The sequence below is a fragment of the Hakea prostrata genome, chromosome 7 (genome assembly GCF_041222555.1).
Source record: "Hakea prostrata isolate BN-2017 chromosome 7, UWA_Hpros_2, whole genome shotgun sequence".
In the NCBI taxonomy this organism is placed as follows: Eukaryota; Viridiplantae; Streptophyta; class Magnoliopsida; order Proteales; family Proteaceae; genus Hakea; species Hakea prostrata.
Window position 1 is genome coordinate 73,308,739 of NC_142606.1, and position 27,295 is coordinate 73,336,033.

General features: G+C 38.7%; 2 protein-coding genes across 2 annotated transcripts in view; both read right to left on the reverse strand.

The window, feature by feature from the left end:
• LOC149012041 (cysteine protease ATG4-like) overlaps positions 1–15,123 on the reverse strand; it is a 29,541-nt gene extending 14,418 nt beyond the window's left edge. The window contains exons 1-5 of the mRNA XM_089161222.1: positions 14,721–15,123; positions 3,760–4,261; positions 3,575–3,660; positions 3,401–3,451; positions 2,865–3,250 (exon numbers count right to left, since the gene is read on the reverse strand). Of these exons, the coding sequence (XP_089017348.1) occupies positions 2,865–3,250; positions 3,401–3,451; positions 3,575–3,660; positions 3,760–4,222 (986 nt within the window). The 5' untranslated portion in view covers positions 4,223–4,261; positions 14,721–15,123. The remainder of the gene's footprint in view (positions 1–2,864; positions 3,251–3,400; positions 3,452–3,574; positions 3,661–3,759; positions 4,262–14,720) is intronic.
• Positions 15,124–23,991: 8,868 nt separating this feature from the next.
• The window catches only part of LOC149012042 (Calcineurin-like metallo-phosphoesterase superfamily protein), a 98,460-nt gene continuing 95,156 nt past the window's right edge, over positions 23,992–27,295 (reverse strand). Inside the window, exons 8-13 of the mRNA XM_089162060.1 lie at positions 26,744–26,778; positions 26,564–26,621; positions 26,381–26,455; positions 26,157–26,314; positions 25,808–26,074; positions 23,992–25,396 (exon numbers count right to left, since the gene is read on the reverse strand). Coding sequence (XP_089018186.1) covers positions 25,150–25,396; positions 25,808–26,074; positions 26,157–26,314; positions 26,381–26,455; positions 26,564–26,621; positions 26,744–26,778 — 840 coding nt within the window. The 3' untranslated portion in view covers positions 23,992–25,149. The remainder of the gene's footprint in view (positions 25,397–25,807; positions 26,075–26,156; positions 26,315–26,380; positions 26,456–26,563; positions 26,622–26,743; positions 26,779–27,295) is intronic.

Below are 27,295 nucleotides of genomic sequence, written 5' to 3' on the forward strand. Positions count from 1 at the left end.
CTTACATCATTTCACCTACTTTAATTGGAATTATTTGAAACTACTAATTAGTTTATTATTTTTCTGATTGACGGCTCTTTTCCTTCCATCTGATTTGCAAGAAACATTTTTAATCGGGGGGGGGGGTTCCTTTTTTTTTTTTTTTTTTTTTGTGGGGGGGGGGGGGGTGGTGGGGGGGGGGGGGGGGGGGGGGGGGGGGGGGGGGGGGGGGGCCCCCCCAACCGCGGGGGGGGGGGGGGGGGGGGGGGGGGGGTGGAGTTTGGGAAAAAAATAACTGCATTGCGACTAGGGCCAAGGGCGGGCACGGGATTACTCTCGGCCCACCCACCCATCCCGGCCCGTCCCTGATTTTGGACCTAATTTTGGCCCTGATTCTGGCCTTGATTGGCTCTGATTCTGACCCTGATCTTGGCCCTGATTCTGACCCGATCTTGGCCCTAATATTGGCCCTAATCTTGGCCTTGATCTAGGCCCATGATTTTGGCCCTGATTTGAGTTTGGACCCTCCACCCATATGGAGAGGAATTAATTATAATCCACATGGGTGAATATTTGACACCCGTGAGATTTTAAAAACATGATCATGTTTTGTAAAAAAATTAATAAAAATAAATTATATCTTCATTACCAATGTAGTAAGCATCCACCTGATTTTGGCCCGATCCTAACCCTAATTTTGGCTCTAGTCTTAATGTTAATTTGACCCTGATCATGTATTAGATTTTTACCATAATCTTCACATTAACATTGATATAACTATAAGTCTCGACTTTGACCTTCAGTCATTTTCATAATATTAGACTATGAGTTCACATTTTATATTATTTTTAAGATAATTTTTATTTTTTGAATTAAGTCATTTTTAGTTCCAAAAAATCATTGATTTTTTTTTTTTTACTAAGGCGAGATAATATATTATAAATAATAAAAGCTAGTATATAGAGAATTAATATCTAACAAATCTACACCCCAACTTCTCATCATGAATATTGACATTTTTCTTTTGCCTCCAATGTGATATTTCAGAGGAAAAAAAGAAAAACTTATTAAGGACAGATAGCTATGTTTGTAACTAAAATATAATTTTCTTTAACTACGAAAAAAATATCAATACTAAATTATCGTTGATTTACTTGTTAACAAAGTTTTGAATATGATTTTTTTTTGTTGAATAAGGATATCAAAGGAAAGGGTTTTCAATTTCCATCACCAAAGTAATGGGAGAGGTTTTCAATTTCCATCATCAACGCAATGAGAGACTTTCAGAGATCAATATAGAATTATGGAGTATGAATTTATTTATGTTTAAAGCAACACTATCAACTTATTGACTATTTTATCATTTTGTATGAGCTTGAATCATCTTATATTTCTATGAATTTTATTTTTAGTTTACTTATGATACTTTTATTTTTATTATTATTATTATTATTATTTTTTATGAATTTACATTTGTTATTTTAGGTCCAATAATATGACCAATTAATGCTAGGGCCAAGATAGGGTCAATCAAGGCCAGGGACAAGGCTAATTAGGGTCAGGGCCAATTAAGGCCAAGGACAAGGTCAATCAGGGCCAATTAAGGCCAGGGACAGGGTCAATCAGGGCTAATCAGGGTCAAGGCAAGGCCAATTAGGGCCAATCAAGGCCAACCCATCCCGACCCGGCCCAATTAGGGCGTGAAAGGGCTTGGCTTGGCCCTGTAGGGCTTAGGGTCAGGGACATTAATCCTTGGCCCTGAACTAGGGTTAGGGCGGGAATGGGCTCAGATTGGAACATATAGGGCTGGGCTTGGGATTGCAAAAGCCCAGCCCGGCCCAGTTGCAGCCCTAGGGTGGAGTGGGAGGAAGAATATAGGGCCTCCTAAGGCAGGGTATTTGGATTGGGTGTGCTACACAGGATGGCCCAGCTGGCAACTGGTCTGTGAGCTGACGGTGTTAGGGTTGCAGAATAAGAAGAAGAAGATGGAGGAATAAAAAATTTAAACCCCTTTTTCAAAGAAAGGGCAAAATTGTCATTTCCTCCAAAACTAACAGAGTTAGTCGCAAGACTATGTAAGTAAAATTTCAAGTTCAAGAGGAAGTAGGTTTGAATGTTTGAAACCCCATGGGTGACAGACATAGGATCCGTTTGACAAACCACCAAAAAAAAGTTTTTGGCGTTTCTTGCTTCAAAAAACACTTTTGACGCAACAACCATTTGTTGTTGCGTCTATTTCCCGAAACAAAATTTGGGTGCTGATTGGATTTAAATGAAACAGTTTTAGAAGGGTATTTATGAAATTGGCATTCTAAACATAACAATGGCAAATTTCGTAAATTTTATTATAATTTCCAAATTTGTTTAAAGCAATAAATTTCATCAAATGCCTGCAAGTATTGTTTCTACTTTGAGAAGCAAGTTTTCTCAAACGCTTGAGAAAATGTTTCTCTGTTTGTGGTTGTTTCTCGAAGTAGACACACTTGGTGAGTTATCAAATGGGTCCACAAATTTTCCTTCTAAAGAAAGGATAATGAGAAACAAGCAGAAGAGATCTTTCCAGAAGGGGAGATAGATATTTTGATGTCATGAAGATGAAACACTAGTCATACCCAGTTGATTACTTACTAGGACAGACTAATAATATACATATACAGATGAACCCTCTGTTCATTTTGACAGATATACATATCCCACACTGAACTCGTTAAACACAGGGAATACAAACCACTCCAGACCATTAAATTTTCAAGGGTAAAAAAATAATAATGCTGAGAGATCCATGTTGATATATTTATTTAGGGAAAGAAAAAAAAACAGCAGGAAAGAATAAAAACAAAGAAGGAAGAAATATCAAATCAACAATTATCAAAATCTTTACAAACCTGGGATTTACTTTGTCAAGTCCAAGGACCAAAGGAACCAATAGAATAATAGGTGTCCAGTCTAATTGACCCTTGGAAAACTCAGAACAAAGTCTAGCAGCATCTTCAATACAGACAACTGGTGCTCCACCTCGTTCCCCATCTTCATCACCAGAAACAACATAAGTAGCCATTGACAATGACTGGTCGTCTCTTCCAATGTTAATCTGTTGTATCTTGGAGCGAGCAAGAGTTTCCCATGAGCGGCAAGTCGCATATGGACCAACCCATGAACCAGCAGCAAGGCCATAGGCTTTTCCGGCTTGAAGCAGATTGTGTATGGAGAAGGGAGATGCCACAGAATCACCAAACAGATGCAAAATCTCAATATATTCCTGATCAAATGGCTGCATAATCAACAAGGGATCATCATGAGCATCCCTACAGTGCAAATAAAGAAAGCCTTATATCACTCTCTATCTGTCAAAATGAACCCAAGTTTACATTTAAAGATGGAAATGAAAACAAAATGACAAATTTTACGTCTTCCATCTTACCATTTGTGAGGGCTTTCTCCAAGATCTCCCCAGACAATGAAAGAGCAATGCCTGCAATCACAAAAGAATTAGTTAATTCATTAACGAAAGAGAAATAACAATTACAAATTTATTTGTGTAAAAGGGGTCAGGACCCATTGAAAGAAGAAAAAGAGGGGGGGGGAGACAACACACCTGGGCTACTAGCATCTGACTGCTTCTAAGCATACAACCCCAGTTGACATCACTAGTAAATCTTGAATCACCAATAACATCGAAGCCTGTTCAGAGTTAAAAATTCTATCATTCATCCTCAACATGCTAATATGGCAAAGTTGGCTAATGAAATAAATTGAGAAAATAAGGACTGCACAATCAACCTTTCCTATATGTCATCCAAATTTTAGATGAGAAATCCTTTTCAAATGCATCGAGTCCGTTGTCATGACCTGCATCACTAGAGGAAGTTTCTTTCGAAGCTTTATAACATTCACCTAACAGCCATATTTCACTAGTTGAGCTGGAAATAAAGGTCTTGCTCGGGCCTAATATCCGCTCTTGAAGTCTCTTCATTGAGCTGCCAGTCACAACTCTCCTCAAAGCATTTGACCAACCATTTGTTCTGGTATCAGATATTCTCTTTTCGTGAACAGATGCTTCGCTGTCTGTCTCAAACAATGAAATAGTTGACACAAATATACTTGACCACAAAGAAGTCTTAGAAGACTTGGTGTTGTCAGATTTCTGGTCTGAACTAACAGTTGCTGGATGCTTGTATTTGCAATCAACTGAATTTCCAGCAGGAATCTTTGGAACCACAGTTCTCTCAGGCAAGCCCTTCATCACCTAGTTATACATCAACATACCATGGCTAGACGCAATCTGCATAAATGAACAAAAAGAGTATGTATTACACAATATAAAGGTAAACCCGAAAAACAAAGAACGTGACAAGATGACCGAATATTATAGACTAAAAAGGGAAATGTCTAGAACACATCAAAACCACAAGCAGTGCATGGAGAATAGATGGAGGACAATCAGCTGGTTTACAATATTCTAATATTCTTTAAGATCTGTACAAGGGCAGACAAGTGAAATTCTATCAACAGTAAGATAAAATCATGAATCAACTTTCAGCCCTATATCTCTTTGCATTGGAAAGGATTAAACTAGCTATAGACAATTCAGATAAAGATCCATGAAGCGCTGATGCAATTCAGCTTCCCAAAATCAGCCTCAAGTGTGGGGATCCCTACAGCAGCATCAAAAATTGTAGGCAGAGTTAGGGTTATTTAATTTTTAACTAGTCTTTTATTTAAATCATGTTTGGAGTAATCTTAGGATATGGCAGTGAGTCATCGCTAGGCATCGCATGTTGAGTCTTAGTTTCTAATTGAGTCCTAATATTAAATTGAGTGCTATGCCAACTATCATGAATAAAACCATTGAGCCCATGGTTTGATGAATAAGATTTTTTATTTTGAGCACTGTCGAATTGAGATGGATGTTCTCTCTCCAGTCTCCATTCCACCCTTTCTACTGAATTCTACAAGCACTAGTTCTCCCTGATCTGATTCTCTACAATATCATTCTAGCCGCTGGAAATACTCTGTACTTCAAAGTTTTCATCCTCTTGCAACTGCTGTCCAAGAGTTCCTCCACAAACTGTAAGTTGAATCACCCCCAGCCCAAATTCTTCATATTCTAATCCTGTCAGCCTCAGAGTGCAAGCCCAAGTTTGTCCCTTCTGTTATCAATTTTCACAACACCATAATCCTATCCAGGTCTAAGCAGCCGGACAAGAAACCCAAAACATGGATCAACTACTCCCCTGCCCTGGTGAGAACTCAATCCAAAACTCATTACATTCCATCCATAGAAACCCTAAAAGTTCCATCTCATTAATTTCTCAAAACCCTTAAATTTTCACCCAGACCAAAGCCACCAAACCAACCATCAAGTTGTCCCAAATCTGAATCGAATACTCACCCTCTAGTTTCGCGCAAATGTTTGCATTTTCAGACAGACACCGACACCATCTTCAGAATTCAATTCCAACACATAGAAGTATTTCGGAAAAGTGTCAAATTTCGACTGAAATGTTTGCATTTTTCCGACGAAATTCCAATTATTTCGGAAAAGTGTCAAATTTAACCAAAATTTCGACCATTTCAACATTCCAACTTGTTTTTCCTTAGTTTTTGTTGACTTTTATCCCATTTTCACCTAATTTCCACGACTCCTTTGCCTTTAAAAACCTCTTTTGCTCATTTATTGCCTCAAAACACCTCCTAAGTCACAACAGCTACAAAGGAACTCCGGCAACAATAGAATGTGAAGCATTAGCCATACCCAACAGTTCCAAACTTCCCCTTTTTTTATTTTTGTTTTGTTCATGTCTTAAATGATCTTGTATTGTCTTGAAATTAATATATGTTTAGCCTAGGACTATGATCTATGATTGTGTTTTGTTAAACTTATTTTTTCTTATTTGCTACCATTAAATCATTTTCTGATTTTAATAATTATTTTCTAAATTTATGCATTTTTATTTTATGTATGTATGATATATAGGCTTCAAATTGATATATGTGAGACACCATCATTTGATCTAGTCGGTCATTTTATTTTATTGACTTGTTGTATATGTAACCATTCTACCAAACAATTCATGTATGTTGATGATTCTATGCCTGTATGCAATACAATTTACACTTGTCGGAACCAGTCATTTGTTAGTATACTTGAATGATAAATTTTCAATGATTTTTTTTTGGCAAAATACTAGTTCCATTGTGTTTATTATGCTTGAAATAAGTAGTATACAAGAATCCAAATCATTTTGAATCCATATGAGGCCCAAAATTGAAGTTGCAATTTCCAGAAAAAAGTGTCCAGTTTCGACCGAAACATCGAAATTTCGGCCTTTTGCAACGTCGAAATTCATGTTTCAGTCGAATTTTCTTCCTTGCCAGCGCCAACAACCTGTAAAATTTAAGGACTTAGATTCTTGTAATGTAACAACCTCACTCTGAAAAGTGGAAACATACCTAATTTGGATCTTTGGATTTTCTTTAGGAATTGGTGCTAACAAAGCCCAAGGCTTCCGGGCCATGTCAATAGACCTACATGGTATGTAATTAAGCAAGAATGCCTCTATGGGAATTAATTTTGTTTAAGTCCATTTACATTGATTCGAATAGCACTTTAAGGGGGTCTAATAATTAATAATGAAATGAAACAACCCCATGGTATCCCTAAACCAATTTGATTAAGCAGCCCAAGTAGGATGAATTCAGATTTTCAGATTGGACTCTAGTTTAGACCGCCTTCGTAATGCATACTTGTGATCAAATCATATAGCTGGCTTAGGTGTGCGGCCCACTTGATGGGCCAACCAAACTAACCCAAATGGGCCCAGATGCGAACCAAGGGCCCAATTAGCAAGGATTAACAAAATTTAATTATAGGCCCGAGCCTAACAAAGAAATGATAATACAAGATCCTACTCTGATTAGCTTAAAATGCCAAGGTCCATTAATAATTAAAACTGAATTTGGGCCTAAGCCAATTAGAAACCAAATATGGAGTAGGGATTTATGGTATGCACAACCCATAGACCCCTACTCTAATCAAAATACCGAAGGCCCCTACTGAAGATTCAAAAGGCGAGCACTGAAATGAGAAGAAGGTGCAAAATCAATAGGTGCCGGAGCTGCTACAATTGCTTCAGCAGGAGCTGCTGTCAATATTGGAAACATTTTTAGTTCCTTGATCCATTCCATGGCACAAAATCCATCATTGGCTAAGTTATCCATCAGTAGAACAAATGGATTATTTAGACCCATAACAAAATTGTTAGTAGGCCCACAAGTATATGACAAATTAAATGTATAAAGGCCCATTAACAAGCCCGTAAGTTAGTAAGCCCATGGCTGGGCCCATTAGCAGAATTTATAGGTCATATGGGCCTCATATGGGGATATGTTAGTAGGCACATGATTAAAATTTTAAGTAGCATAGTCAAGCCCATAACAAAGCCCATTAGTATGAGGTTGAAGTAGTTACCCCCCCCCCAAAAAAAAAAAAAACAAAAAAAAAGGGTATTAGGTAGACCTGTAAATGGATAGCCGAAATCCGCCCCGCCCGCCCTATTAGGTTAAAGGAGTATCCGAAAATGTTCTTACCGAAAAATATCCGTATCCGTCCGTTAAGCAACCGGATTCGGATTCGGATAATTGCTTATCGGATCGGATAATATCCGGATAAATTTTTATCCGAATAGAGTAAAGTATTTAACATTTTTCTTTAAAAATAGATGATAATCGGATTCGGATACCGGTAATCGGATTCGGATACGCCTAGCTAATCGGAAATTAGAAATTTATAGTAAAAAATGTAAAAAAGTGACAATTATCAATCAATAATCGGATATTTTATCGAATCGGATTATTATCGGATATCCGATAAAGTTTCGATTCGGATGCCTTCTCTAAATTTTCATTGCCGGATTCGGATTCACGATTTGCTTGCGGATTTAGCAAAAAGTTAAAGGGGCTAAAGGAATCAAGTTAAAAGGGGCTAAAGGGAATTCAAGAAGAGAGGAAAGAAACAAGACCAATGGAAATGGGGGCAAGAAAGGGATTAAGAGGTGCAAGCAAAAAGTTAAAGGGGCTAAAGGGAATTCAAAAAGAGAGGAAAGAACGGGAACTTCAGAGGCCCAAAAGAGAGCTAAGGGAGAAAGAAACGAGGAAGGAAAAAGAAGCAGAATCCAGTGGATTGACCCGCTGCTATTTCTGTTCATGTTCTTGAAAACTCAGCTCTAAGGTAGGTAGAGCCTACACTAAAAGACATTAAACGAAAGCATGTGGGCGCATCTTTGGGGACCAATTCATCATGATTATGAGACCAAATTAAGGAGAATTATACACAGAAAAACACCATATAAGTTAAGCAATTATGGATGATTTTCATCAATTACTCACTATGACAACCTGCTTTATGTAAATTAAAAAGTTCTAGTTAGTGCACCAACTGCCTCACTAGCCCAACCTCTAATAACCTGAAATATGGAACACTAAAGCCTGCTAAAGAACCCCTTACCCAAGGTTAGAAATCTCACTCTCGAGGGCAATCTCACCCTTCAGAAAAATCGAGATTGCTCAAGTTCACAAGAGATTGTAAATCTCAGGGGATCAACTTGTGAACTTGAGGGCCTATCTCAAGGGGTTTAAGGGTCAGGTTGAGCTGAAAGCTGGTATTTACCCTATTTTAGGCCTTATAAACCCACTAGTGGCCTTTGTTTTGTGAGAAACAACCCAATGTATGAGTTCAAACTCGACCCTATATTTGAAAGAACATGAAATGTTATAAAACATGAATTATAGAACCATTAATTTATATAAATAAAGACCAAGTGATAAGATACATCAACAACAACAACAACAATAAGCCTTGTCCCAAATAAATGGGGTCGGCTACATGGATTCTTGCCCTCCAATCAGTTCTGTTCGAGGCCATGCTAGATACAAGGCCTAAGCTATACATATCCTTTCTCACCACTTCTCCTAAGGTTATCTTAGGTCTACCCCTAGCTCTTATAGTTCCTTCAATATGGATTATATCACTTCTCCGTACAGGAGCATTTATAGGTCTCCGTTGAACGCTAGAATTTCATCAAATAACTTAAATTGTCTAGAATTTCATCCATATGAGTACAATACAACATCATCATTATTGATTCTTGCTAACACAGTATTACAACCATCATAAGTTCATAAATCACAACAACAAACAAACCTTGTCCCAACTAATGAGGTCGACTACATGGATTCTTGCCTTCCAACCAGCTCTGTTTGAGGTCATGCTAGATACAAGGCCTAATCTATGCATATTATTTCTAACCACTTCTCTTAAGGTTATCTTAGGTCTGGCCCCTCTTTTAATTCCTTCAAACCTCCGTTGAACATGGTCATGCCACCTCAAACAACTTTCTCAAAGCTTATCACTCACCGGAGCTACTCCCAAACCAACTCTAATATGATCATTCCTTATCTTATCCTTCCTAGCTTTGCCACTCATTCATCTTTGCATCCTCATTTCTGCTACACTAAATTTATCTATACGATTCTTCTTAATAGCCCAATACTCTACACCATACATCATAACTGGTTGAACGATGGTCCTATAGAATATTCCTTAAAGCGTTAAAGGAATAAGTCAATTTCACAAGACCTCGAGCACACCTCTCCACTTCACACACCCTATTTTAATTCTTTGGGAAACATCAACCTCCACATCACCTTTTTTTATTTATGATTGAACCAAGGTACCTAAAACAATCGCTCTAAAGAATCTCCTTGTCATCAAGTTTCACCACCTCATCCTTTGCCCGATCATGAGCAAAGTTACAAACTAGATATTCTATCTTCTTTCTACTTAATTTAAAGCATTTTGATTCCAAAGCTGCCCTCCATGACACCAACGGCATTAATCCCTACTTGAGTCTCATTTATCAACATAATATCATCAACAAAAAGCATTCACTAAGGAGCCTTGTTTTGAATGTCTTTGGTTAATTCATCCATTATAAGTGCAAATAAATATGGGCTTAAAGTTGATCCTTGATAAAGCCTAACTGTAATTGGGAATTCATTACTTTGTTCCCCCACTGTTTTTACATCAGTCATTGAACCATCATACATATCCTTAATTGTCCACATATTTACTTGCGACACTTCTTTTCTCTAGTGCTTGCCAAATTAATGCTCCAGGAACTATATCATGAATTTTTTATAGGTCAATAAATATCATAAGAAGGTCTTTCCTACACTCTCTATACCTTTCCATAGGTCTCCTAATTAGGTAAATAGCCTCCGTTGTAGATCTTCCCGGCATAAACCCAAATTGGTTGTCTATGATTGTGGTTAAGTGTCTCAAACAGGTTTCAATTACTCTCTCCCATAACTTCAAAGTATAGCCCATCAGTTGCCTTTTTAGTTATACAGCTTTAAATATCTCCTTTATTTTTGTAAATTAGAACCATTATGCTTCTCCTCCATTCATCTGGTATTTTCCTTGTGCTCATAATCTTATTAAACAATTTAGTCAACCAAGCTAGCCCGTAAGTTCTTACGCTCTTCCAAACTTCTATTGGGATTTCATCAGGACCTCGTATCTTGCCTATTTTCATCCTCCTTAGTGCTTCTTTTCCTCGAGCATCAAAATTCTCCCTACATATGTTTAAAAATTAGTGCCTTGGTGAATGGTCTAATCGTTCGAATCATAGATGCTTAAAGTATGCTCATTTAATAGACTAAAGAAATAGATTTATCATCTCAACTCAATGTCCTCATCACGTACTAGTACTTTACCATCTTCACTTTTAATACTAGGTCAAAAAGTAATGTAATATATGTGGCGTCTGTTTACCTTCATATATTAGATATGACACGAATCTTATAGTATCAATTAATTTTCAATCCTTGATACATGTGTATCCTTGACATACTAAAACAACTACCATTATTGGTATCAAACCAAAAGCGACTCATACAAGCTAAATCTTCTAATCGATAATTAGGCCAAGGAAAGAATTTCAATTTTATGTTAATGAATTTATCTCTATCAACATCTTTGTTCTCGTTCTCAAATTTATCACAATTCCTTGCGTTGTTTTCATTCCAAAGTATCCAAATTCTACTCTTCCTATCCCTTATATTAGCTATCTTATAAATCGATTTCCCCCTTCCTTTATGCCCAACTTATTATATAACTCTTCATACTTCTTCTCCCTTACTTTTTCCACAATTTTCTTAGCTTAATTTCTGGCCAACCTATATTTTTAAATAACCTTAGGTCCTCAACATCCTTATTCCTTTGTCATGTCTTAAAACTAGTTTTCTTATTCTTAATGGCTGCTAGAACCTCACTATCCCACCATCAAAGTCTCTATAAACTAAGCTCCTTTTCACTCCAATCCCTCCATCCCTATATAGCTATCTATAAACGATTTCCCCTCCTTAGCCCAACTATATATAACCTCATCTCTTCTCCTTACTTTTCCACAATTTTCTTAGCTTAATTTTTGGCCAACCTATATTTTTAAATAACCTTAGGTCCTCAACATCCTTATTCCTTTGTCATGTCTTAAAACTAGTTTTCTTATTCTTAATGGCTGCTAGAACCTCACTATCCCACCATCAAAGTCTCTATAAAACTAAAGCTTTCCTTTTGATTCACTTATGACATCTTTAGCCATTTTCCTGACACACCAAACATCTCATTTCATATCACATTAGTGTCGACCTCAAAATTGCACGTTTCCATGTTTGATTACATCATTAGGAAAGGATTTCAAACACTATACTTTAAAGTTTCACCGTCTTATCCTAAGATAGTTAACCTTGCACCTTTCATGAGTTTCTAGAGTTAGGCATATATCCAAGACCACTAGTCTAACTTGTGAGGTTAAGCTTTCCCATGGTATCACCTTGTAATCCTTACATAACAATCTAACAAACCTTCTAGTTACGAAGAAAAATATTTGGCTTTTATGATGTCCATTTTTTAAGGTAATTAAATATTCCTCTCTCTTTTTTGAAGTAAGTATTTACAATAGATAAATCAAAAGCAACAACAAAATATAAATTAAGATCCCTTACTTATTCCTATCTCCAAAACCATATCCTTCATGTACACTCTCATAGCCTCTTTGATCTTTCCCAATATGTCCATTTAGCTCACCCCCTATAATAATCTTTTCTCCTTGACAAATCCTTGCTAATCCATCCATATCTTCCCAAAATTCTAACTTCAGACTTTCATCCAATCCTACTTAAGGTGCATATGCACTAACTATATTTACGATCTCTTTCTCCATTACAAGTTTGATAGCAACAATCCTGTGACCTACTCTTTTAACATCCACCACTTCGTTCTTAAAATCTTTATCCACTATTATACCTACACTCCACTTTTATTGGTTTTATCCCTAGTATACCAAAGTTTAAAGTCATCCAGTATAATAAAAGGTGAGATGTTAAACATATGGATGTTAAATTCAACAAATAAATTAATAACAAAAAACTAAATTTTTTCCAACAAAAGAGGAGATCAAGCAAAGTTGTGAAACATATGTTTAATACAAACTCCGACCTACTCTAGAACATCGTTTTTTTTTTTTTTGGGGGGGGGGGGATTAGGGGAAATTTCACCTTCCTTTAAGAATACCCTCAAGTGGCCTTGATTGATGGTGTTTTGTTGATGCAGATGTGTTAAAAGAATCGTTAGGAGTGTTGCAATTGAAGATCCAGCGAGATTCACACAAAAAATGAGGGCTAAATTCACCCTTCAAATGTGTTGTCGAGAGGAGCGAGAGAGACTCAAGTCAAGACTGGAATCTCATCTTGACTCAAGCAACAGCCAACAAGTATTTACCCTTGGTTTTAACAAGATCTCTAGTTGAAATGACATCTTAAACCGAGATCTCAACTCAACCAAGATCTTGGTCAAGTTGGGGTAAAAACCAAGTCTCAACCTTGGTCTCCTCTCAATAGGCTGGAAAAGCAAGATCTCGAGCAGGATCTCGGCAAGATGTCGCTTACATGCCCTTAACATACTATTAGTTTTGCTACTAATGAAGTTATATGTTGTGGTTATGAGGATTCAGAAATCTGAACTTTGTAGGCTAACTCACATCATTTTGATTCTAAGTCATACTTTTAAGGAAAAAACTTCTACGAGGGAATTCAGTATTCAACACCTGTGTTTTTAATATTCAAACAACCCTCGTAGTCAGGCTAGAAGACATATACACACCTAGTAAAAACCCTAAAACAGACTGACTCAAATTCTATCTGGATCTGAATCTAAATCTGGCTCTAACCAGCCCCTCATTGTCATTAAATGTGGAAAATGCACAATTATAAGGAATTAAATAAAACCACACAACTGACTTGAAAGCTAGGTCCTAGCAAGACTACGGAGAATCTTAAAATGGCTCAAAATCTAAAAACCCAGTCATAAAAAATTCAAAGTACCAATTCTAGCCAGGAGGCCAAAGTTGCTAAATAAGCCCTGATGCAACCCAATATTAAGGTTAGGGCTTCTTGAGAGATATTCCTTAAAATTTAGGGTTAGCCTAGGATCTTTAATCAAACCAACAATAATTCACAAAAGGCTAATAGGTGAATGTAGGATAACCTGGAAACCCAAGGGAAGTGTTATGGAAGATTGGAAAGATGTTAGGATTTTACCATATTCCCATGGGATGACCTTGGGAGACTAAAATTATCCTAGGATTGTTGAAAAGAGGAATTGGATAATTTGGATTGATTTGGTAAGGTTTAGGAAAGATTGGAATTGGATTATTTGGATTGATTTGGTAAGGTTGAGGAAAGATTGTGGGGGTATTCTTTCTCAATGCTTCTTCTTTCTTCTTCCTTCTTCTTCTAAACCTTTTTTTTTTTCTTCCCTTTTCTTTCTTTTTCTTTTCTATGTGGGGTGTTGACTATATATCCTAAACTAGTAGATTAGAATCCCATCAAATATGGGAATTATTTTAGGCTTATATTTCATATGTTGCAATAGCGAGAACTAGAGAGGCACTAGACTCCCTCTCCTAAAGTCATCCCTCACACATCATCTTCTTGTTTCTTCACTCTTTCTCTCTGGCCTTCTCTCTGGCCTTCTCTCTTCTCTGTATGTGATTGGTCTTCAGTAGAGGTTCTAGCCTCGCTACAAAATTTATTTAACATTAATTTTGAAGATCAACAAAAAGATCAGTTTTTTACAGAACAGGATAGATAAATAACAAAGACTAAGGAAATCATTCCAAGAACTTGAAATCTAGTCATCTTCTTGCGGTGCCCGATTGAGCGCCCATGAACTTCCCTTGTGCTCCGAATCCCTATACCTAATCTGGGTGACTAAACCCTAGATGGACGGTAATAGAGGTACAGGGACCTACGACTCTACCGCCTTCTCTTGCTTCTTCCAAAATAGAGAAGCGGAAGTAAGGTAACCACTCGATCACCGACTTATGGATACCGGAGAAGCGAGAGCTTGAGCTTGACCCTAGTAATACCTAAGCGCCGTGGGTCGGCGACATCGTCGAGGGAAGTGGTCTGTGACAGAACTTAGCGAGATGATCACCGTCTTCTCCCCCTCCCCCCCCTTTCTTTTTCTTTTTTTCTTTTTTTGGTGGGGGAAAACGAATTTCCTCTTTCTTATTTGAGGAGAATTTCGATAAGCAGAAAGAAACTAGCAATTATTGTAAATGATTAGATGCGAATCTAAAACGAACTATAATATAAACAGCTGATCGAACGCAACTGACCTTCTATATCCGGAGAGAGATCCTGTGATCGCCGTGACGATAATCAGGGATGGCTGAGACAAGAGGTGATACTAGGCTGCGGGGACTTCTCTGTCTCTTTTCCCCTCCCCTCAATTTTCTTTTCTTTGTTGGTCCAAGGATATTTATTCGCTCATAAGAGTAAACACAATCTGAACAATTAATTCGCAGCAGATCAAGAGTTTTGAGATATGTAAACGAAGATGTGGGAGCGAACCCGGAGTTCTTGAGTACGAAAACGCAGATACGGGAGCAGAGCCGGGGGCAAGAAGAGAGCTGCACGGAGAGAGACACCGGTGATGAGATTTGAGGGTTGAGAACGGTGACGTATATGAATGATTATCTTACAAAATTGCGTGGCAAAGACTGGAATTATTGCGTGCGATTTTAATGTGACTTTACCATTTACGCAAATATATTTGAATGTGAGATTTAAAATTTGCGGAATCTTTTCATGGCTTGTAGTTGTAGGACTTGTAGCCAACAAAGTCAACACACGCCTAACGCTTTATCAAAAAAAAAAAATAATAATAATAATAAATAAATGACATGTGCCCTCTCTTTCTCCATTAGAACCGCTTCGTGATTGCACCACCTTTTTAAAAATTCAAAATCCTAGGAAAACTGTTTGGCCTATTTTCGTTCTCCAAATGCCGAAAAATATCATAAAGCATTTGGTAAAATAAGTTGTTCTTTCATTTTGAGAAAATAAAAAAAATCCAATTTTCCTCTCTATGCAGCACAACTTAATTTGTTTTGTCGTTCTCAAAAAAATAAAAAGCAAGTCAAAATTATGTCAAAGAGGGCGCTCAACCCAAACTTTATTCACATGTAACTTCTAACTCCTTCTCCCCTTTGTAAGATTTTTTTTTTTGAATTTCCATCATCTCAAGTGTTCACAACGGATATTTTATCAAATGGTCAAAATTGTGCTCAAACTACTCTTCATTGATTAAAAACAATAAAAAATGATTCTCTCGAAGAACGTCGTTCTTAGAAAAAAACAATTACCGAATGCGCATTTATAAACCCATCCTCAAAATTCCAAAATTCTAAGGTAACCATCTAAGAGGTGTGTAGTGGTGGATAACTAGCCTAAGTACCCCTCAAGAAAAGGCATGAAGAACCTCCTTTCTCAGGGAAGGTATGAAGAACCCTTAATAGGTTAAGTATGAAAAGTCTCTATCAAAATAAATGCAAAGAACCCCCTCTCGAGAATGACCTGGATCAAGGAACAAGTATTCCAAATATGGAGAACCACGTTCGGAAAAGCCTTCGGAGAAAGACTAAGTCAAAGGGGTTAGTCATGGAAATAACCACCCAAACAGAACCGGTAGCTTTGAGCTTGTTCACGACCCAGTTTCTATTGAATCAGCGTAAGGAGATGTCGATGAGGGTACAATAGAGAAAAGAATTAGCTTTGGTTCTGAGCTTGAATCAAAATATCCTTCAGTCACCCCAGGTGAGGAGTTTGGCTACGCACCAGAACAACCTAATAGAGGGCGCGTTAGCACAGTAGTTTTCCTGATAACCAATTAGCCTGATAACCAACCCTAAAGCGCCACTTATTAATCAATCTGAGGTTGTATGAAGATTCTCTCTCGGTGCCACATCCCGTAGCAATGGACTAAGTATGAAGACGTCATCACTCTATTCATCCAAACGTTCAAAGCGTTGGGAACGTTTGAAAGGTCGCGTCAACAAAGCCACCAGGTACCTCTCGGTTACCCTTAGAATGGTGGATTGGTTGGGGAATGTCCATAAGGAAATATGGGGAGTAACTCTTGGAGTATTGGTTCCGTTTTCATCAAGGGAACCACTAAGGAAAGAGAACGTGCTTCCTGAAGACCGTCCCACTCTTCACTAAGTGAGCGAAATATACGAAGAAATAGCATCAAGGTAATTTTTGTATAAACTCAGCTCAAGAAACTCGCAATGTATGAAGTATTATCTACTACTGTTGCTTACGCTTTGAGGACCACTCTCAAAGCCTTCAACTGTTGTGCTTAGACTAACTTGAGCATTTGAGAATGTTCCCCAACTTACATTAGGTCGGGCTACTCTAACTTTTATTGTGAGCGCAAGTTTATCACCTACTCAGGTAAGGTTGAAGAAGTGCATAAGAGGTCGTCTAACCACTTGAGTGGAGCGAAGACGGTCTAGACGCAATAGATTGGCACCATCTATGAGAAATTAATAAAGAGCCATGATGAGACGTACAACAACTAATCACATAGCTCAAAATGTCAATTGAGTTACCACTCAAGTAGGAGGAAGGGAGATAGAGAACAAGCATCATCAAGAGGCATGCAAGAGTGGGTCCCGGTTCCTTCATATCTGCAAAACCAAAACCAAGAGCGAAATTAAGAGGGGCTTCTAAAGAACCCCTCAAGAACTATTCCAACTTCGTTTGGAGAAGGAGGTTCGAACCAACCATCGGTACCAGCAATAGTAGGTGAAGAAAATTGCAACAACAAATGTTGAAACTCAAAGGAGTAGTGAAAAGTTTGGTCCACCAAATTAAAGTGCCACCAAGACCCACTTTGAATTTCCAAAAGGGAAGGTTATGAGAAACCATTCGACATGTACGTGCAAGGCGACTTTGGAGGATGACGTTCAAAAAGGGCAAGACCAGCAAAGTAGGTCCAGGCAACCAAATGAACGTGTTGGAGAAAGGAACCATTGGGTCCAAATTTGGGAGCAACCAACTTCAAGGTAATCAGGATCATGAGAGCGTATTCAATCACTTGTCTAAGATAATGCAAACTCAATATCTTCTTAGACACCATGAAGAAAGGGTTCGAGAACGAGAAGGAGAAAATAGTGGAGAAGGCCAATGTGTGGTAAGGTAGGGAAACCCAAGGGGTCGCCCAATAGAGGCTGATCTTCAACCCTACCACTTTCTCATTATTTTGATCGTGAGAGCATCATATCCCCTCATGAATGGCACCGTGATGCAAATGGACTCGGAAGAAGGTTGGACGAGTTGGAGAAGAAGCATGATGTCGGGGCCAAGATGACGACTATGATGTGGTTGATCAAGAACCTTTCTCCGATGAAATTATGAGAGTGCCACCCCAACCTAACTTCGTTATGCCATCATTCATTCTTTTTTAGGGTAAGTCCAATCCTCGAGAACACATTAGTTACTTCAAATCAGTGATGGCGGTAATCGGGAGAGAAGATGAGTTGTTGTGTCAAAGCTTCTCAACCTCCTCAAGGGCCCAACAATAAAGTAGTTCACTAGCCTAAACCCGGGGTCAATTCAAAATTTTAGAAAACTTGGGAGGAAGTTCATTGGTCAATTTCGAAGTAGCATTGGGAGTAAAAAGATAGCTGACAACCTCTTCACCATTAAACAAGGACAAAGTGAGTCCATCTGATATTACCTCTTTAGATTTGATGAAGTAGCGATCGAGATTGAAGAACTAGATGGCATACAATGCATATGAGGTGGAATTACACACCCTCGGTTGCTAGGATATTTACTCCAGACAAACCTAAAACTTACGCAACCCTACTCAAAAGGTGTCAAAAGCATGCCACAATCTTAGAGGTTATTAAAGCTCAACGAGAGATCACCAAGGGTGGTGAAGATACCTTCATTCCCTTAAATACCAAGAGATCGGAGATTCTAATCCAAATCCAAGACAAGAACCTCTTGAAGTGGTTAGGCGATCTACATTCTTAGCTAAATAATAGAAATATAACTAAGTATTGTCGTTTCCATGAAGACTATAATCACCACGGATGTTTGCATGAACCTCAAGGTGGAAACTAGTAAGCTTATTCAAGAAGGCCAACTCGAGAAGTATATTCGAAGAACGGAACAATACCCAAAGAAGTCCTAGACCAAAAAGAGGCATAGATCGAGAAGCCTAGATCAAGCTCTCATGTAACTATTCAATCTCAGTTTCAATGAAGTATTATTTTTAGCCAACTTCAAATACTTTTGGCTTTTAACACCTCGTCAAGAGGGTATCTACAAGAAGGCTTGAGTCAACTGGCTCAGCCCAAGCACCTCTTTTAGAGGACATTTGCACCTCTTTATGAGGACAAGAAGGCTTGAGCAAAGAAGCTCAACCCGAATCACAAGGACTTCTGCACCTCTTCATGAGCACCCTTGTGCCTCATCAAGAAGAGTTTAGCACGTCTTAATGAGGACAAAGAACTTAAGTGGTAGTTTTTCCCATATGCCTCTTGAAAAAGAGGTTAACACCTCTTAATGAGGACGAAGAACCTAAATGGTTCTTCCCGTGTGTGTCACACCCCACCCAACTGAATCTGGTCACACCTGAATGCCCGTGGGGGTGATACAATACAGGATCTATGTTCACGGGAAAATCCATAACACAACACGATATCGTATAATTAAAGAGCAGGAAAGATTAAAGTGACAAGTATTAAACAAGTATAAAAATTTAGTTATTGCAATTATCCATAATTTGAATCATAGTCATCATCCCAAATTAGTCTAGTCAAATGAATCATTAGAGTTTAAGGAAGGTTGTATATTAGCGGAATTTTAAGTTTTCGAGAAGGCTTAAAAGATTAAGTAGCACCCTCATCTATCGGCTGGATGAGAAGGATATACCACATAGATACAAGGGCAACTACTATGTCATAAGATATCTCTAATGTCTCAAAATTTCTAGACTCTATAGGCACAAACCGAACAGGTACACAACTCACCAAGTCACCATGTAGCTCCGTGTCCTTTACCCTGGGTCCCTCATAGAACTCAAACGGCAATGGACTCTCTAAGAAAACAGGGTCCTTATAACCTACAGTGAGATCTAGAAAGCACATATAAATAAAAAGAATTCAATAGAACCCAGTGAGGTCAACATAACCATATATCATTCATTTTATCAAACATTTCCATAAACAATCTGTGTATATTATATATATAATGAGATGAGTGAGTGAACATGTATACAATATGCTCCTAACTCTACCAATGGGGTCTCTATGGTAAACACACATTAAACTATACACCAAACTCCTTTGGGTGGTCTTAGTCACTCTTACTCACAGCTCTCAAACACTTCTTTTGGGTTCTCCACGGTAGTTGGGTCAAGTCACATCAACCATGGCTGGGGATTAGGTCACCTCTCTCTCACATCACCATTGATTTGAGAACTAGTGCGCGTCAAGGATAACCCTAGGCCAAATGCATAGTCATAGAGTCTCGTACTACATGTGTTTCAGATATCTCCCCTCATTCCTAGTGCCCTTTTGGTTCGATATCCTTCTCCACCTAAGAATGATATCATTAACGGAGGCAATTTGTTGGATCCCATTCTTTAACCCTATGGTCATCCACATATGTTGGGGGGGATATCTCTCATGTCTCATCACGACACTCAAGCCAATATTTTGGAAGCCCATAAGCCCAACCCTAACATATGCAACTCTACCATCTCATGATGGCAGTGGGCCTGCTTGATGCACACAAGACCTAGCCACTGTCATCATAGGTCACCAACTTCAATACCCTAGCTGAAAGGATAGTAGTACTTAAGGTTCATTATCCAACACCTTTAGACACTTATTGATCGTGTCCTAGGCCTAAGTGAATATAAAGTCACTAAGGTAATGGCTGAACCCACAACCCAAGTCAATAATCTCACTAAGGTAATGGCCGAACCCACAACCCTAGTCAATAAACAAGTATAGGAGGACATTGTCCTACCATTCAATCCACATATACACATCATTTTCATATCATAACTCAAGTAATTGGAATAAAAAATAAACATAATACCACATTACCTTTCGTTCACGCAAAGTCACATGCAATTTATAATATATACAAGATATTAATGTAAACGAAGATTTAAACAACATAAATAAATCACATAACATATGATGATATGTTTTTCTCACCTGTTAATGTCAATAATACTCTTCAAAGTCATAAGAGATTCACAAAAGAGAGTGCAAGTGACCCAAAATAACCCTAGAAACATGAAAAATCAAATGAACACCATTCAAGGATCGACCGGGGGTCAAAGGGGTTAAATCATGCACCCAGACTAGGGGGTGGCTGATTGAGCCTCCCAGGGCCGGTCGACCGGCCTTGGTTAACTGCCCACCCTAGGGCTGCAACCAATTTGGTTGATTTTGACTCCATTTCAAAAGCAACTCGAAATGGGGCTTTGGGGTCTTTAATAGAACAGTAATGTGGTCCCCCTAAACACCCTTCAATCACCCCAATTAGTCCCCAAATGAAAAGCCCCAATTTGGGCTCTTCGTGTCTGCTCACGAGCGTCTCAGAGAGTTTGAATAGGATTCCAATGCAAAAGATTGCACAAACCAACTCTCACTAGGGTTTGGGAAACACTAATGAAGGCAAAAAGAAGCATTTAGTACTAACTATTAACATCAACAACCACCACATAACATTCATTGCTCATAAACACCTCAAAAGTTAGGTTAGAAAAGAGGGTTTCATGAATACTCACCTCTACACGTATTTATCGTGATGATTCGCACTTCGATGCTTCACCATGTGCAAGAAATCCACCAAAATCCAAGGTCTTCTCCACTCCCAAGCTCTCAACCCCACTCTAACATAATGAAATGCATTTATGAGTTTGGAGAGTCATAAGATAGGGTTTTAAACCCGAAATCCTGAAATTGCCCCAAAACTAGGCAGGGGTTGTCCATCCAGGCAGCCAATCGCCCCCAATCAACCGGCTCTGTTTCTCCTTCATGTGAAGGCTGATATTGACAAGCTTCGAAGGGTAGACAGGTCTTTTCAAGGCATGATCAAAGGTATAATTTACCTTTAAATTTGAGTCCTTTAGCATATGATTTTGGGCATGTCAAAACCTCTTTTTTATGACTTTCAGATTGACTTTCTCTCTCCTCTTGAATTCCATTAGAGTGATCTGGTCTTCATCATTGTCATCCGCCTCCATAGGTTCGATTTCTGAACACTTGGCTCAACTCATATGGTCCTGAACTCTAGATTATTGCCTATTTGCATTTTGGGTTCGTGGTCTTGAAACCAATGGGTTAATGGGTTAGGATTCTAGGGGATTTCATAGTGTGCATCTTGAAGAAGAGGTTAGCACCTCTTAATAAGGACAAAGAACCTAAATGGTTCTTTCAATGTGCCTCTTGAAGAAGAGGTTTGCATTTTTTAGTGAGGATGAAGAACCTAAGTGGTTGATCTCGTGTGCCTCTTGAAAAAGTGATTAGCGCCTCCTAGTGAGGATGAAGAACCTAAGTGGTGATTATTCTCATATGCCTCTTGAAAAAGGGGTTAGCGCCTTTTAATGAGGACGAAGAACCTAAGTGGTGGTTCTTCCTGTGTGCCTCTTGAAGAAGAGGTTAGCACATCCTAATAAGGATGAAGAATCTAAGTGGTTCATCCCATGTGCCTCTTGAAAAAGAGATTAATATCTCTTAATGAGGACGAAGAACCTAAATGTTTCTTCTCATATGCCTCTAGAAGAAGAGGTTAGCACCTCCTCGTGAGGACGAAGAACCTAAGCAATGCACCTCTTAATGAGAACGAAGAACCTAAGTGTTTCTTCCTATGTGCCTTTTGAAGAAGAGGCTAACACTACCTGGTGAGGACGAAGAACCTAAGCGGTTCATCCGGTGTGCTTCTTGAAGAAGAAGTTAGAACATCTTAATGAGGCCTCGAACCTAAGTGGTTCTTCCCATGTGCCTCTTGAAGAAGGGTTAGTGCCTCTTAATGAGGATGAATAACCTAAGTGTTAGTTCTTCCCATGTGTCTCTTGAAGAAGGGGTTAGCATCTTTTAATGAGGACGAAGAACCTAAGTGGTGGTTCTTCCTGTGTTCTTCTTGAAGAATGGGTTAGTGCCTCTTAATGAGGACGAAGAACCTAAGTGGTGGTCCTTCTCAAATGCTTCTTGAAGAAGAGGCTAGCACTTAGCACCTCCTAGTGACGGAAAAGAACCTAAGTGGTTCCTCCCATGTGCCTATTGAAGAAGATGTTAGCACCTCTTAATGAGGACAAAGAACTTAAGTGGTTCTTCCTGTGTGCTTCTTCAAGAAGAGGTTAGCACTTCGAGGATAAAGAACTTAAGTGGTTATTCCAATGTGCTTGTTGAAGAAGAGGTTAGCGCCTCTTAATGAGGACAAAGAACCTAAGTGGTTCTTCCTGTGTGCCTCTTTAAGAAGAGTTTAGCGACTCTAGTGAGGATGAAGAACCTAAGTGGTTTATCTCGTGTGCCTCTTAAAGAAGAAGATGATGCCTCTTAGTGAGGATGAAGCGGTGGCAATAGCATCTCTTGAAGAACCTCGTTGGGGGCTTCACTACATGATGAGACAAAGTCTAGAAACAAAATTGGAATCCATACACGAAAGGTTGAGCAAAGAAGAAGAAAAATTGAATAAATATCCAGTAAAGGGGCACTTAGCAAAGTGAGCATTCCATCCGCTCGAACGAAGTTGACCACATAAAATGAGGGGGGGGGGGGGGTTCTATTGTGGTAGATAACCAACCCAAGTACCCCATGGTCGGGATGGTTTGTATGCCCTCGGAGAAAGGCTTGAAGAACCTCCTCCCTCGGGGAAGGTATGAAGAACCACTAATGGGTTAAATATGAGCTCAAGAGACTCGCAAGGTATGAAGTACTATCTACTACCATTGTTTACGCTTGAAGAATCACTCTTAAAGCCTTCACCTGTTGTGCTTAGACTAACTTGAGTGTCGGAGGTGGTTCTTTGACTTCACTAGGTCAGGCTGTTCTAATTTTTTTTGTGAATACAGGTCTATCTCATACTCGGATAACGTTGAAGAAGCGCCGAAGAGGTTGTCCAACCACTCGGATGGTGCGAAGAAGGACTAGACGCAACACTCCCTACCCAGCCAATTGCTGTACGTGGCCATATGAGGACCTTCTCAGCAGCAAGGGTATACCTGTTGAACAAAGCCCTCATCCGAGTGTTATCTGGGACGTGTTCCAAAGCTCCACTAAACCTTCTTCTAGAATCACTACCGTGATGCGCCTATTTCTGACATCCTCAGTGTTAGAGACTTCTCCAAAAGAAAAAAAAGAGTTTTCGTTCAATCCATTGATGATAGATTGTAATGATGAAAATGAAGCACCAAAAATGGATCATGAGGGTTCTTCATGTAAAATGATCAGCATTCCATTTTAGTTCTTTCTGCCTGCAGTTTATAGGTACTCGGTCAGTCAGTTGTACCCATTTAGATGGAGCATAGAGCGCCATACAACTCGAGAATACGAACAGGAAAAGGATAAACGGTTGTCAGATTCATCTTGCGAGTTACATAAAACACATCCTGCATTTGACGTGATCCTGCATGCGAGAGGTCCCTTTTTGGGTAAATGACAGAAGCTCAGACTTATGGTTTCCACACGATTTTAATTATTTTATGGAGCATCATTTAATTCTCTAAATACCCTCCTAAGCAACCGGATCGGATTTGAATAATTGCTAATCAGATTGGATAATATCCGGATAGAATAAAATATTATCATTTTTTTCTCTGAAAATGGATGATAATTGGATTCGGAAACCGATAATCAGTAATTGGAGAGTAAAGTATTAAATACTTTTCTCTAAAAATAGGGATTAATAATCGGATTCGGAAACCGGTAACTGATAATTGGAAAATGGAAAAATAAAAATAAACAAAAGACAATCACCAATCAATAATCGGATATCTGATAAAGTTCCAGATTTGAATTCGAATACCTTCTATAAATTTTTGTCGAATTCGAATTTGGATTCAGATAGCGGTTTTGCTAATCAGATTCGGATTTAGATTCGGATACTGGTGTATCCGAGCCGAATCCAACCCGTTTACAGATCTACTTCCAATAGAGGAAACAAGCATACACACAAATGCCATCTAGTGTCCAAAACCATTAAAAGTGACAATAGCAACTTCTAGGTTTTTGGGGTCAGTTGGTAAAGACCAATATTTCGTAAGTAACAACTCAGAAATTCAAATCTCCTTGGACTGGGGCTTTGTCCCTATATCTAAGTAATCCTCTTCCCTTATAGATACAAGAATCCTCTTCCCTTATAGATACAAGCTAAGTTCCAAAAATAACAATCGTTGCTGAAATGTAAGTCATATTAATAACCTCTCACTGCATGAATAAACCAAGTAAGCACACATCAATTACAATAATACAACTTACAAGCAAGAGTGACCAACATTTAAAGCCAAATGAAGAAGCAGGGGGCAGCCACCACACCTAGTGAGGAGAACATAATGATGCTCCGAAGCAAGGACACGTTGACTTCTAGAAGTATATTCTCTCATATCTTGCTTCTCAACCCATATAGTACTAGACTATCCAAGCTGGAGTTTGCTTGGAGGTCAATCAAAAGAGGAATTCATATGCAAGAGAGAACAATTATCTGATGCAGATACTTCATTGAACAGCAACTTCAATAATCAATCCAATCCTTAAACAGCAACATGATATACAGAGGAACATTTAGAGCAGCAATGACCAGAAGCATTTGGAACATCCGAAATAATCTTAGGGTGATCTTTCTCCGGTACTTGTCTGTTGACCTTTGTGGGAACTTTCCAGTTCCATCCAATCTAACATCTGTGTTCTCAAAGGAAACTGACACATCAGTATCCTGAGAGACTTGTTTCTTCATTGACGACCGGAATACAGCATTTCCCCTACAATGACAAAGTGCATGCGTTATATTTTGGTACATGGAAGTCTTCTCACTTTATGTGCTGCTTAAAGTGTGGCCTGATAATATATAATGCCTTCATCCCTAAAGACCAGAACAGACAACCTAACTCATAGGCAACAGACTCGAACACAACACTCTGATATTGAGTGCGTGTGTGAGACGGTGCATCAAAAAAGAGGCAGAGGAAATAAGCTCTAACCCTAACAAGCAGATCTGCCCACTAACAGAAATTCTTTGACATAATAAAAGGCACGTAGTTTCAGTATACACACATTAGCAGAAACACCTGCAAACTCCAAACCAGACATACAAGAGCCTAGTAGCATCATCTGCAAGTGCTCCTGCTGGCATACAATGTCTTATATAGAAACAATCACAAATTTATGCCCACCTTCCGACCAGCTGTGTGTCAATTGAACTTGTAATTGGGACTTTTGAGGCCTTTTTGATGAGATGCATTGATCCCTCTGCATCCCAAATTGTTTCGTACTCGCAGATTTCGTTTTCATCCTTCTCTTTCTGACCACCTCTAAAAGTGTTACCACTTATTGCTCTTCTAATGATTCCAATAATGCGACTGTGATGATTCCAGCTGCCAAATCCATTTGCCGGGCGAAGAAGGGGCACAAGCAGGGTAATAACTAAGAGAGAGAGATACCTGATATTTCAGCAGAGCGACAACAGATGTTAGTGTTCCCTATATAAAAAAACAAGTATAAATATCAGCAGTAGCAAATTACCACAAGTATATGTGTGTTTGCATTGGAAGAAAGCACAAATGTGTGGAGACAGCATCTTCTAGATCAGTTCTGTTAGAAACTGAGAGCTTACTCACTGACAATAGCATGAATGATGGATATAAGTTCCCCTGTTGCCAACTTATGGTCCCTACAGTGTGCTGCAATTCTCATGGTTAGATGTCGTACGTTGAATAAAATAAGAGGCCCAACTTTGTAGCACTTACCTCTGTCACAGGTCCAAATTTTTTTAGATGGGTGACTGTACACTGATCATGATCATGACCCGAGAGGACAAGTACCTGCAATGATCTGAATTATAGCAAGAATGTTTGGTTGACAGAAAGATAAGTGTTCAACTTAAAGCACATTAAAGTAGGATAAAATTCAAATAGGTAAAGGAGACCCACAGGTTTGACCAGATCCAGTAAATGGCTTGATGTTTCTTCAGAGAGATAATTCTGATATCTGCATTAACAGACTAACAATTAAACCATCAAGCAGTAAATCATATCAAGCATTCTGTAACATCTAATTCGGTTCCAAATTGAGAGAAAAAGTAATAAATAAATAAATAAATAAAAACTTACATGATTTCTTGATCATAAACAGCATGAGAAACCCTCTGAAGACAAAGGCATCAGGTAAATAGCAGAAGTAAATTCATCTGGATGGTAAATTGCCACACACGACTCAAGAAAATAACGAGCTAAATAGCACCACAAAGATCACAACGATTTAGGTGGTTGAGCACAGTGGCTTATATCCATGGAGCAGTATGGTGGGCTCCTCTTTCCACAGGAAAAATAGGACTATGAAGACACTTTGGAAACTCCCACAACCCCAAAGCCAAGAAATGCATAAATAAGCAAAAACTCCCACCCTAAGAGAAACCCCAAAAGAGAAAGTGTATGAAAGGTGAGGCATCCCCATTATATAAGGAAAAAAATGCACCTCACTACCTGGAATCGCTCTTGGCAATAGATTATATCATATATGAGGCTATGAGCCTCACCTACTTTAGCAAATGCAAAATGACAAAATAGAACATAAAAGAGGGAGAGCAAGTAAGAGAAAAATGAGGGTCAAATTGGGAATGTTTTGCTAAAAGGAATCCACTATCTCTCCACTCCTCACTGTAG